General features: G+C 41.4%; 1 protein-coding gene across 1 annotated transcript; it reads left to right on the plus strand.

Annotated features, from left to right (window-relative positions):
* The first annotated feature begins 1405 nt into the window (after window positions 1-1405).
* Window positions 1406-6623, plus strand: LOC121401129 (golgin subfamily A member 6-like protein 22). The gene is made up of 8 exons (XM_041585479.1): window positions 1406-1664; window positions 2580-2652; window positions 3178-3217; window positions 3763-3850; window positions 4631-4678; window positions 4911-4958; window positions 5061-5134; window positions 5630-6623. The coding sequence occupies exons 1-8, from the start codon at window positions 1641-1643 to the stop codon at window positions 6621-6623; spliced, it is 1389 nt and encodes a 462-aa protein (XP_041441413.1). The 5' UTR covers window positions 1406-1640.
* Window positions 6624-13325: the final 6702 nt, after the last annotated feature.

Consider the following 13325-nt stretch of genomic DNA (forward strand, 5'->3'; position numbering starts at 1 on the left):
AACAAATGGATGGTTGCTAAGGGTAGAGAGCCTAGCAACCAGATATAAAATGTAAAAAAAAAAAAAGTCCAATTGAAACAGTGGATTTGGTACATTCCTGGCTACTAAACAGCGGATGAAAATCTAACAAACCAATGAGTCTGTCCTTGAGTTGGGGACAAGAAGGATCATTGTTTGATTTTTGGCAACCAATGTATTAATACTAATTTGAACTAGACCATTTAATACTACTTGCTATGGTGTTTCTTGTACCCTTGTACCTCTATAACTGGGCCGTTCTTACTAACGTGGAGTAAATTGCACCAGTGTACTATGTCCTTGCTTTATCGGTGCCAATGCTCATTTCTTATTGGTCGCTATGATCAGACTTACAGTTTTGTACAATCTGAGGTCCGGGAGTTTCTAGTGACGCAAAGCTAAAATTAAGGGTAAAATAGTCAGATCTCTCCCATACTCTGTATTTTATGGGAAATATGAAGTGCTGAATGCATTATCCGTGTATTAATTGTTATTCTCTCTCTCTCTCTATACAGACATCGGGCTACAGCGCGTTACCTGCGATTTTTGTGATTTTTTTGCAAGATCTGCAAGTTTGCTGCTCATCGTCATCAGAGCATTTTTTGGCTTCCCCCTAGTTTGATATAATCCATCCTTATCAGAACTAGTTTTTTGGGACAGCCAAGGTCTCCTCAGGGAGACCCCTTGGGGTACCCGGCCTTGTGCCGGTCCCTTTTATTTTTCTTCCAGAAGCGACAACATCTTCGACTTCTGCGTTTTTTGAAAGGTAACCTTGAAAAAATCCAATTGATACTTGTATTATATCTGTTAGAGCAACTCTGCCCTAAGTTCACATGAGACTTTGTATTAACCCCAGTGTTTTCCCACTCTGCACCCAATACACTATGGCTCCTGTAAATGTAAATGCAGATCAATGAAGTGTAAAGAATGCTCTGTGAGGGTAAAGGTTCACCTTTAAAGGATAAGTAAACCTTAAAAATAAGTGAATGTAAAATTGATGAGGGGGTTATTTTAAGCACTTTTATAAATTACATTTATTATTTATTTTTATTCCAGGATATTAAGGGATACATGTACTGTTAATATGTATGAATTTTGTTACAACAGCGCCACCTGCTGGTCATTTTCCCACCAGTCTGACCAGCAAGTAGTCAAGGAAGTTATCAGGAGAAAGAAAGAGGCTGATGTTCTTCTGCTTAGGAAAGATGTGAGAAAGGTTTCTAATTGTATTCCTAAGCAGAAGAACATCAGTCTCTTTCTTTCTCCTGACAACTTCCTTGACTACTTGCTGGTCAGACTGGTGGGAAACTGACCAGCAGGTGGCGCTGTTGTAACACAATTCATTCATATTCACAGTACATGAATCCCTTAAAAGAATCAAATTCAACACAATCACCAGCATTATAATGTGCCATTTAACATTGAGGGTAACAATGTGCCGTAAAATAAAGATAAGGAAATATCTGTCTCTTAATCTCGTACTTTATTTCACCTGATAACACTTAAACTACACAATAACGACTGTCACATTCATATTAAAGTCTTTGAAACGTGAAACTATTGCTGTGCCGAATATATTGCTGATTTGTATCATTTTTCTTCCTTTAGACGACTGAAACATCATGGACCGCTCCCTAGAGATGGAGGTAATGTATCTGTTTCTTTTGTACTTCCAAAAAAGAGAAAAAAACATTCCCTCATCTAAACTGGAAGTTCTGGTGGGAGCTGCCATACCATGATACAGGCGGCATTTACACCCAGGGCCGCATCAGGGGGGGACAGGGGAGAGAGTTGTAGGGGGCCCGAGGGTAAGGGGGGCCTGGCCACGCCGCACTTTCTGAGAGCTGCCGACTTCGGGAAGGCAGGGCGGGAGCACAGGGGGAGGTCTCTTCTGTCCATTACTTTCTCTTATTGGTCACAGAGTTTAAGTCCCGGTTGAGCTGCTGGATTGGATAGCTGAGGTTTAAACTTCCCCTCCAGCTCATCCAATCACCATGCAGCTTTACCGGGACTTGAAATTCTGTGACCAATAAGGGAAGAAAATGCTGCTCCCCTCCTCCCTTCTGCAGTTGGCAGCTCACTTACAGCAGGTGGGAACCACTAATGAAGTAAGTGCAACATGGCAGGGCCCCCTAAAGATAACCCTTTGTGGTACCTGTTGTGTGGTGGGGCCCTGGTCACCAATTTTCTTTCAAACTTCTGGGGGGGCAAGTTTTTTTTTACATGGATGTTTAAGGGGGGCCCTGGCCATCAATTCTCTTATAATGTGGGGGGGGCCCTGGCAACCAATTTTTTTTCCCATGTGGGGTCCGAGCCACCAATATTTTTTAATGGGGGGCCCTGACCACCAATAGTTTTGTATTTTTTATTAACATGTTGGAACCCTAGCCACCAATGTGGGGGGTGGACCTGTGGGGTGCGGAGGGCGGACCTGTAGGTGGGGCTTGTGGTGGGCTCAGCCCAGGGGGCCCAGGAAATTTTGTCGTATGGGGCCCTGCGATTTCTGATGGCAGCCCTGTTTACACCCATTCTAAATTGTATCTCTCTTTCTTTTCTTACAGGCGGTTTTGTTGACCCGGAAGAACTTCAGGGAGGAGGAGGAGACAGACATCGAGAGTCTCCTCTATTTTTATGGTAAATATTATATAAATCATCCATTCCTTTATTCAATGGGCTTCTCGGTAGGCTGCTAGGGTTTCAAAGGCTGTAGCACTGGTTTATTATTATTATTAATAATAATAACATGTATTTATATAGCGCCAACATATTTTGCAGTGCTGTAAAGTAAATGTGTTTATACAACTAAGTCACATTAATTACAAACATAGAACATGTGGAGTTACATACATCACAACCAATACCGGTACAAAAGGTAAGGAAGGCTCTGTGCAAAAAGAGCTTACAATCTAAAGGGAAGGGAATAAGACACGAGGTGTGGGAGTGGGCAGGATCAGATATAAGCGGGTGAGAGATGTAGTACTGTATGTGGTATTGCATTTGGTAGTTAAGCAGGGGGAGGGGAGGCTTCTCTAAATAAGTGTATTTTAAGAGATCTTTTGAAGGCATAAAGGTTGGGAGAAAATGTCAGAGAGAGAATTGTATGTGTATGTCCTTCCCTCCTTTAGCTCAGTGTTTCATGGAAATGTTTTTCCCTTGCAGAACATCACTACAGGAGACAGTTCGGGAAGATCGACGACTTGTAAGTAAAACAGAAATCTGCTTATTTTTGGGAATTGTTGGCCATTGCCCCGGGGGGGGGTGTAGGAGAGATAAGGGGGCAAAATGGGATCCCTCATTGGCCTCAGAATTTGGAGTCAATTGACTTGTCCTGTATTATTTGGCCCCTGAGACACTATCACTTGGGGGTCTGAATAAAGTACAAGGTGTGCCAGGGGCCAGACACATGCACCCAATCACCCATTCTCTAATTGCAGCATCACATAGTAAATAAACCCCCTGCTTCAAGATTGAATGGACTTTGGGCCATCGGCTCCACACCAGGGCCCTATTTATAAATATTCATCGTAAGCAATTTACAACATTTATAGCTGACTTTTCCTCCTTCAACTATCTCTAAAAAAGAATATTTTGCCGGAAATTGTTCTTTTATTAGTGCCTTTTTATTTTCACTGTTTTTAGATCATTTGGGCTCTATATAGGTTAACCAGGGCCCAGACATAGTAGAAATGCAATGCAGCAGTAGATAAAACCTTGTATTAATGCTCAATGGCAATTCTTTTTCAGAGCCAACTTCCTGATCCGATATGCAGCCACCCACCAGTACCTGACTAGGGCGAACCTGGTGTATTACATCTACGTGGTCATGAATCAGGTAAGGAATCCAAAATAGGGAATTAATGATATTAGATTGTAATTATTATTATTATAGAAATCAGGCCCAGACTGACAATCTATGGGTTCTGGCAAATGCCAGAGGGGCTGCTTTAAGGTCCCATAGAATGTCAGTATTTAGTGGGCTGGTGGGGGCTGTTTGGGCCTCTATGTGGGCTGATTGGGCTTCTGTGTACCTGAAATGCCAGGGCCTATTTTAATTCTCAGTCCAGACCTGATAGAAATATTGTATCCCCAGGCCTTTTGTTTCTCATGGACTGTTGCGCCCCTGGTCTGATTCAGTCCATTAACTATTTGTAATTTATTTTGAATCAGTGTGGTATTAGATTGCCAGCTCTTGGCTTATACAATGTAGTCAGCTATTGCACCTCCAGACAATAAACTAATTATAGAGGAGAATATATATGTTTTATGTCCCAAACTGAGAAGAAAACTAAAATGTTATCCCCATGTCTGTAAAAACATTGCCTTGTGGCCTTCATGTACATACGGGTGAAGCACTAATATTTATTGTAAATTCCAATTGTTGCCAGTATTTGGTTCTTATGCCCTTTAAACCAGGAACTGACAGTAACCCATATAATCATATATCTAATTATTATTATTATTATTATTATTATTATTAATTGTGGCCTATAGTGACAATGCAGGTGAATGGGAACTGTACAGCAGCGCTGCTCCATATTTCTGCTTCTCATCTACCCGATAATATTGCTTAATCCATTTCTCCCTCACTCTGACACTTTTTTTTATGTTACAGGAACAACTGGATAAGATTGTGGCTGATTTCCAGCTGCCGGAATCACCTGTAAGTGGCATTATTAGTCTTATTATTAGTGACTGGGTGTCTTAGTAACAGTAGTAACAGTATTATTGACTGGGTCTCTTCTAAACTCACCCACCTAAGTCCCATTTTCAGCAGCAACAAAGCAAAAACTGTTGCAATGCAGTGTGGGTTATGCACAGAGGCCCCTCATAGGAACCCTAATAACATGGGTACAATGCAGTGTTTGTATAACATTGAGTCTCTTCTCCCACAGCTCAGAGACATCAAAATGGATCCAGAGGAGGTTGCCGAAGCCTTAAAAGTAAGTGTCCGGATCACTGTCTCTGTCCCTCATGCTTCCTCCAATACAGAGTATAAATGTCTTATTTACCCTTTGCTCCTCTCCTTGTGTCTTCCCCGACAGGCTTTAAGATCAATATCGGAGGGCATGGAGAGAAAACTCCTCGAGAAGGAGAAGGAGCTGGAAGAAGCTGCCATGTATGTATTTTACATTTAATATTCCATTCCAGTTTATGATGCATAAGAACAATATATATATAAGAAAAAATGGATGTAGCCAGTCAGAGCACTGATTTCAGCGTTACACAGTTTCACTACAGGTGCCACCACAATCTCCCAGAATTCCTCAGCTGCAGCCTACAATTAGACATCTAATTTAATCTAATCAGGATTAAACAGAAAAAGTCACTTGTACAACCAGTTGAAGTGTGGCTTTGCAATAGTTTGAATTGTGAGTTAGGAACCATTCAGTCCAGGCAAAGATCAGACAGAAATAGGTTCTATATAATGATCTTAACACCGCAAGAAGGCGAAATATTTATATTGGAAAACCTGCTCTTTTTATCCCATTTTCCACAAAAATTTGAGCTGGTCTATCAGTTTACTCTTATCTACCCATATAATATACTACCCCCCCCAACACTATGGAAACAAATAACACTGACTGATTGTTCTCCATTATATCCCCTTTAGGACCAGTCAACAGGAGAAAGTGGAGGATCACCTGCAGGAAGAGGAGAACCATCAGGAGGAGCAAGAAGAGGTGGAACACCATATTGAGGAACAAGAGGAGAGAAAGAAAGAACAAGACGAAGATGTTCCTGCAGAAAATATAGAGGATTTGAAAAAGCTGAAGAAAGATGTTCCTCCTGGACAGCAAGAAGAGGGGTTAGAACTAGAGGAACAAGAGGAACATAAGCAGGAACAAGAGGAAGATGTTCCTGCTGAAAAGCAAGACGAGGAAGAAGAACCGGAGACAGATGTTCCTGCTGAAAAGAGAGAAGAGGTGGAAGATTCGGAGAGAGATGTTCCTGCCCAAGAGAAAGAAGATGTGGAAGAGCTGAAGAAAGATGATCCTCCTGAACAGCAAGGAGAGGGGATAGAACGAGAAGAACAAGAGGAGAAAAAGCAGGAACAAGAGGAAGATATTCCTGCTGAAAAGCAAGAAGAGGCAGAACAACCGGCAAAAGATATTCCTGCTGAACAGAAAGAAGAGGTGGAAGAATCGGAGAGAGAGGTTCCTGCCCAAAAGAAAGATGATGTGGAAGAAATGAAGAAAGATGTTCCTCTTAAACAGCAGGAAGAGGTGATCGAACTAGAGGAACAAGAGGGGCAAGAGCAGGAACAAGAGGAAGATGCTCCTGCTGAAAAGCAAGACGAGGGAGAAGAACCGGAGACAGATGTTCCTGCTGAAAAGAGAGAAGAGGTGGAAGATTCGGAGAGAGATGTTCCTGCCCAAGAGAAAGAAGATGTGGAAGAGCTGAAGAAAGATGATCCTCCTGAACAGCAAGGAGAGGGGATAGAACAAGAAGAACAAGAGGAGAAAAAGCAGGAACAAGAGGAAGATATTCCTGCTGAAAAGCAAGAAGAGCAGAACAACGGGCAAAGATATTCCTGCGAACAGAAAGAAGAGGTGAAGAATCGGAGAGAGAGTTCCGCCCAAAGAAAGATGATGTGGAAGAAATGAGAAAGATGTTCCTCTTAACAGCAGAAGAGGTGATCGAACTAAGAACAAGAGGAAAGAGCAGGAACAAGAGAAGATGTTCCTGTGAAAGCAAGACGAGGAGAAGAACCGGAGACAGATGTCCTGTGAAAGAGAAGAGGTGAAGATTCGGAGAGAGATGTTCCTGCCAGAGAAAGATGTGGAAGAGCTGAAGAAGATGATCCTCTGAACAGCAAGGAGAGGGATAGACAAGAAGAACAAGAGGAGAAAAGCAGAACAAGAGGAAGATGTTCCTGCTGAAAAGCAAGAGAGGCAGAAACGCAAAAGATATTCCTGCTGACAGAAAGAGAGTGAAGATCGGAGAGAGAGTTCCTGCCCAAAAGAAAGATGATGTGGAAGAAATGAAGAAAGATGTTCCTCTTAAACAGCAGGAAGAGGTGATCGAACTAGAGGAACAAGAGGGGCAAGAGCAGGAACAAGAGGAAGATGTTCCTGCTGAGCAAAAACAGCAGCAGCCAACCCGAAGAAAGGTTTCAATCAGGCTCCAGAGGATCTGGGTAATATATCTAATTACTGGCTTTCTACTTTCATATTCTAATACACCATGTTGGCTCTCGTGTACTTTATAGCCTTCCAGTCTTTCAGGCTGTCTACCCAAATGATTGGAGAAATTGAAAGGTTGCCATAGCTGCCTTGTATGTTCTCTGTCTTTTTTTGCCTGTGGCCTGATCAGTCAGAGAATTTCCCCTATTGGCCAGGGTATGGCTGTCTATAGGTTGTACTGGGTTACTGACTCTGAGCAGAGATCTGGCCAAGTCTCCAGATACCGCTGTTGATTCTCTATAGACCAATTAGGGGGAGGTTTGGTAACTCTCATAGGGCTGTTGTAGCTCTTCCCTTCTTTGGAAATAACTTTGCTACTAGAAACTAGACTCACACCAGCTGATCAATATAAGAATAAAAGGTGCCATTACAGAGAGCTGACATGCTAATAATTATTTATCTGTAATTAATTCTTCTTTAACAATTTACAAGATATTTCTTTTCTTTGCAGCGTTCCACCAAGAAGTTCTTCCGAGGGATAAATTGTCGTCGCCCCACTCCTGCGCCGTAAATACCTTGCACCCACACTGGACCCCACACAAGCATTCACACATACACTTACACACGCACCCTCCCTTCCACACACACACATATTAAAGGAATCATTCAGTATTAAAATAAACATTAGGTAAATAGATAGGATGTGCGAAATAAAAAATCTTTTGAATATAGTGAGTTAGCCAAAAATGTATTGTATAAAGGCTGGAGTGACTGGATGTCTAACATAATAGCCAGAACACTACTTCCTGCTTTGCAGCTCTCTTGGTTTCCACTGATTGGTTACCAGCCACTAACCAATCAGTGACTTGAAGGGGCCACATGGGCTGCAAATCAGGAAGTTGTGTTCTGGCTATTATGTTAGACATTCAGTCACTCCAGCCTTTATATGTTACATTTTTGGCTAACTTACAATATTAGAAACATTTTTTATTTTAAACATCCTATATATTTACCCAGTTTTTCTTTTTTTACAGTGAACTAAACACAGACATATTAAAGGAACTGTTCTGTATTAAAATAAACATTAGGTAAATAGATAAGTTGGGCAAAATAAAAAATCTTTTGAATATAGTTAGTTAGCCAAAAATGTAATGTATAAAGGCTGGAGTGACTGGATGTCTAACATTAGAGCCAGAACACTACTTCCTGCTTTGCAGCTCTCTTAGTTTCCACTGATTGGTTACCAGCCACTAACCAATCAGTGACTTGAAGGGGCCACATGGGCTGCAAATCAGGAAGTAGTGTTCTGGCTATTATGTTACACATCCAGTCACTCCAGCCTTTATACATTACATTTTTGGCTAAATTACTATATTAGAAACATTTTTTATTTTGCACAGACTATCTATTTAGCCAGTGTTTATTTTTATACCGAATGATTCCTTTAATATGATTCCTGTGTTCAGTTTAATGTAAATAGAAAAACTGGGTAAATAGACTGTGAAAATAAAATAATGTTTCTAATATAGTGAGTTAGCCAAAAATGTAATGTTTGAAGGCTGGTGTAAATGGATGTGTAACATAATAGCCAGAACACTACTTCCTGCTTTGCAGCTCTCTTGGTTTCCACTGATTGGTTACCAGCCACTAACCAATCAGTGACTTGAAGGGGGGCCACAGGAAGTAATGTTCTGGCTATTATGTTAGACATCCAGTCACTCCAGTCTTTATACTTTACATTTTTGGCTAACTCACTATATTAGAAACATTTTTTATTGTTCACATTCTATTTGCACAGTGTTTATTTTTACACTGAACTGTTCCTTTAAGCCATGATCCAGGGAGTAATACCGATTGCCATTTGGAGTCAGGAAGGAATTTTTCCCTAGGGTTTTTGCCTTCCTCTGGATCATTAGCTGTTATGAATGCCCAACCCAAATTGACTTTAAAATGAATAAATCCTGTTCCCACCAACAGGTTTACCCATAAATATGTCTCTGTGTTTTTATTGAATCTCTATGGTGAATCTTGAGGGGAGGTAAGAGGCTCCAGTGCCTCATTCTGATAAAGGTAACTGACCAATTGTGTCATTTAATACTGTGGGGGGACTGCTCAAATGGGCAGGTGTGGGACAGAGTGGGAAAGAGGTTTTGTTAAAGGTTCGTATGGTTTTTTATCTGTGCAGGGGGTTGTTAGAATGGGTTCTGCTCTGGGAATTTATTGGTTAATATGTATGTAATGGGGCTAAAATACACAGGGTTAATATCTGTGCTGGGGGTTGTTAGAATGGTTTCTGCTCTGAGAATTCATTGGTTAATATGTAAGTGATGGGGCTGAAATACACAGGGTTAATATCTGTGCAGGGGGTTGTTAGAATGGTTTCTGCTCTGGGAATTCATTGGTTAATATGTATGTGATGGGCTGAAATACACAGGGTTAATATCTGTGCAGGGGGTTGTTAGAATTGTTTCTGCTCTGGGAATTCATTGGTTAATATGTAAGTGATGGGCTGAAATACACAGGGTTAATATCTGTGCAGGGGGGTTGTTAGAATGGTTTCTGCTCTGGGAATTCATTGGTTAATATGTAAGTGATGGGCTGAAATACACAGGGTTAATATCTGTGCAGGGGGTTGTTAGAATGGGTTCTCCTCTGGGAATTCATTGGTTAATATGTAAGTGATGGGCTGAAATACAGAAGGAGCAATAGACACAGATATGAGGAGACCCTACTTACTATATTATACTACAATATCACTTTATTCATAATGTAACAGTATTATATGGGTGCTGGGTGGGTTACAAGCAACATATACAATGGTTTCTCCAAAAATGCCCCAGGTGTATCTCAGTCACATTGGATTTAGCACAGTCAGTGGTGCAGCAGTTTGTGTAAGTGGAAAGGACCAAAATTCCCCTTAAAAGGGGTGTCACTGCCTCTTAAAGTGCCTCACTGAGCCGACAGCGAATCCCAATACACTAGTCTGACACCCCCTCACCAAAATACATCCCAGCACCCACACACTGTACCCCCATATACATCAATGGTAAAGTGCCCCCTATGTAATAGCACCGCCATCTCAATTCACTCCACACGTTATTTGTCTTCCCCCCTATGAACACAAGTGGGAAGTACCAATAGTTTTTGGCTGTGCCCCTTGTATGTGCCGCACAAATACCCCCCTGCAGTTGGTCAGGTTTTGCCAGGACAAAAGGTTGAACTCAATGAATGTGGGTTTTTTCCAACCAAAGCTGCTGTGATTGATACAAATCATTTTACAGAAATGCAGGGGGGACTCTATAGAGGGAGATGAGCCTGCAACTGTTGGGGTGCCCAGGAATTATATGGGGCCGATTGGGACTTTTGGGGGGGGATCCAACGATCTGATTGGAGGGCCCAATAACTAGTGTTTCCACTGCTAAAAAATGCATGTAGGAGATTCTCATATAATTCAGTACAAAGATCCCAATATTACTGTTACTATAGGCACAATCTCTCCCTACTATACCTGCTATCACACAGTCACACTCCCTTCCCAGAGACTATTATCTACTGTTACTATAGGCACCATCTCTCCCTACTATACCTGCTATCCCACAGTCACACTCCCTTCCCAGAGACTATTATCTACTGTTACTATAGGCACCATCTCTCCCTACTATACCTGCTATCACACAGTCACACTCCCTTCCCAGAGACTATTATTCACTGTTACTATAGGCACCATCTCTCCCTACTATACCTGCTATCCCACAGTCACACTCCCTTCCCAGAGACTATTATCCCACTGTTACTATAGGCACCATCTCTCCCTACTATACCTGCTATCCCACAGTCACACTCCCTTCCCAGAGACTATTATCCACTGTTACTATAGACACCATCTCTCCCTACTATACCTGCTATCCCACAGTCACACTCCCTTCCCAGAGACTATTATCCCACTGTTACTATAGGCACCATCTCTCCCTACTATACCTGCTATCCCACAGTCACACTCCCTTCCCAGAGACTATTATCCACTGTTACTATAGACACCATCTCTCCCTACTATATCTGCTATCCCAGTCACACTCCCTTCCCAGAGACTATTATCCACTGTTACTATAGACACCATCTCTCCCTACTATACCTGCTATCCCACAGTCACACTCCCTTCCCAGAGACTATTATCCACTGTTACTATAGACACCATCTCTCCCTACTATACCTGCTATCCCACAGTCACACTCCCTTCCCAGAGACTATTATCCACTGTTACTATAGGCACCATCTCTCCCTACTATACCTGCTATCCCACAGTCACACTCCCTTCCCAGAGACTATTATCCACTGTTACTATAGGCACCATCTCTCCCTACTATATCTGCTATCCCACAACTACTATACAGACTTTACTATATTGCATAGAAGGTAATATTTCCCCTTTAAAGGTAGATTGTGTCCAGCTGTTACATTGAGTGGACAATTCAAACTAAAAAGAATATAATTACAATGTAAATCAGTAAATCATTTCTGATTGTTGTCTCTGACCTCTGCCGTATACAAACTTTGCCCTATACTGAGATAGTAATTGCACTAATTGCTTCGTTACCGCCAACCTGAATGGGAGATACTGGAGGTGGAAATCTATATTGGATTTCTCTTCCTAACAAATTTGCCTTCTTGCGTTTAATTGTCAGGTCATTACATTGATTGATTATATGTGTTTATTTATACAATTATAGGGTTCCATAATAATGGTTAAAGGAGAACTAAAGCCTAACTAAAGAAGTTGCTAGAAATGTTGTACATGATGTTTTGGGCTTCTGTACCAGCCCAAGGCAACCACAGCCCTTTAGCAGTAAAGATCTGTGTCTCTGAAGATGCCCCAGTAGCTCCCCATCTTCTTTTCTGCTGTGCATGCTCTGTGCTGCTGTCACTTACCTCACCTTAAAGACCCACTCACAATATACAATATGACAGTGACAATACAAGGCTGAGTAGTAATTAATTCAGATCACATGGCATGGCATCTTTCTGCTGGACGATTTCCCACGACCCCTTAGCTTTTCAGCCCAGAGCCCACTGAGCACGTGCAGTGCCGCTGACTCACAAAAGATGCCTAAAAAGATCCAACATGGGGAGCTGCTGGGGGAAACTGGATCATTACTGATATAGGATTGCTGCACCTCTGGGCTGATCCAGTAAGTTCAATATATAAAAAGACAACATTTCTACACTAATAAATCACATTTGTGAGGATTTAACTCTGAATGTCCAATACTATTTTCTTTCTTTAGTTGGGAGGATGAGATAGAGCGTTTTTTTTTCTTATGTACCATGTCAGCTGATACGGAAAAAGAAGATGTTCTCTCTGAATCAGGAAAGAGGAGCTTCTAATTAATTAGCTGTTGTTGCTGTTAATTATTTCTTCTGGTTGTGGCAGGAGGGGGCTTCTCTTGTGGCCTCTCTGTGCCAACTCCACTGAGTGTCATTAGAGGGCAGACAACAGGCTCATGGGGGGGGGGGCTGACCTGCCCCATAATTTAATAATAATTAATTATTCCTGATTCATGCTTATCTTCAATTTTTGTCCGATAATGGGATGGTTCCGTTTTTTTTAGTTATAGAATGGCTAATTCTAAGCAACTTTTCAATTGGCCTTCATTTTTTCTTTTTTTATAGTTCTTCTTCTAACTCTTTCCAGCTTTCAAATGGGGGGTCGCTGACCCTCATCTAAAAAAAACCCCAAATGCTCCGTAAGGCTACAAATGTATTGTTATTGCTACTTTTTATTATTCATCCCTCTCCTATTCATATTCCAGTCTCTTATTCAAATCAGTGCATGGTTGCTAGGGTAATTGGGATACTAGCAACCCAGATGGCTGAAATTACAAACTGGAGAGCTGCTGAATAAAAAGCTAAATAACTCAAAAACCACAAATAATAAAAAATGAAAACCAATTGGAAATTGTCTCAGATTATCACTCTGTGTATCATGCTAATGGTTAATTTAAAGGTGAACAACCCCTTTAAAACAAAATGTAATTGGCAAAGAATGGTTCAAATTACTTTCATGCAGTCATTTTTATCATCTTCTGTCCTGCAATTTGACTCCTTTGGGCTCCTCATACATGATGAGTAGGTAAGGGGGATAGAGGCGCACTATCAACGTAAGTTTATATAATTATATTCCTAATA

This window comes from Xenopus laevis, chromosome 3L (genome assembly GCF_017654675.1).
Source record: "Xenopus laevis strain J_2021 chromosome 3L, Xenopus_laevis_v10.1, whole genome shotgun sequence".
Classification (NCBI taxonomy): domain Eukaryota; kingdom Metazoa; phylum Chordata; class Amphibia; order Anura; family Pipidae; genus Xenopus; species Xenopus laevis.

Excerpts from the sequence above, each read along its gene's own strand:
- LOC121401129 (XM_041585479.1), top strand. The coding sequence starts at position 1,641 with ATGGACCGCTCCCTAGAGATGGAG. Across the intron at positions 3,218-3,762 it reads TTCGGGAAGATCGACGACTT|AGCCAACTTCCTGATCCGAT; the intron begins GTAAGTAAAACA and ends ATTCTTTTTCAG. Across the intron at positions 5,135-5,629 it reads GAGCTGGAAGAAGCTGCCAT|GACCAGTCAACAGGAGAAAG; the intron begins GTATGTATTTTA and ends TATCCCCTTTAG.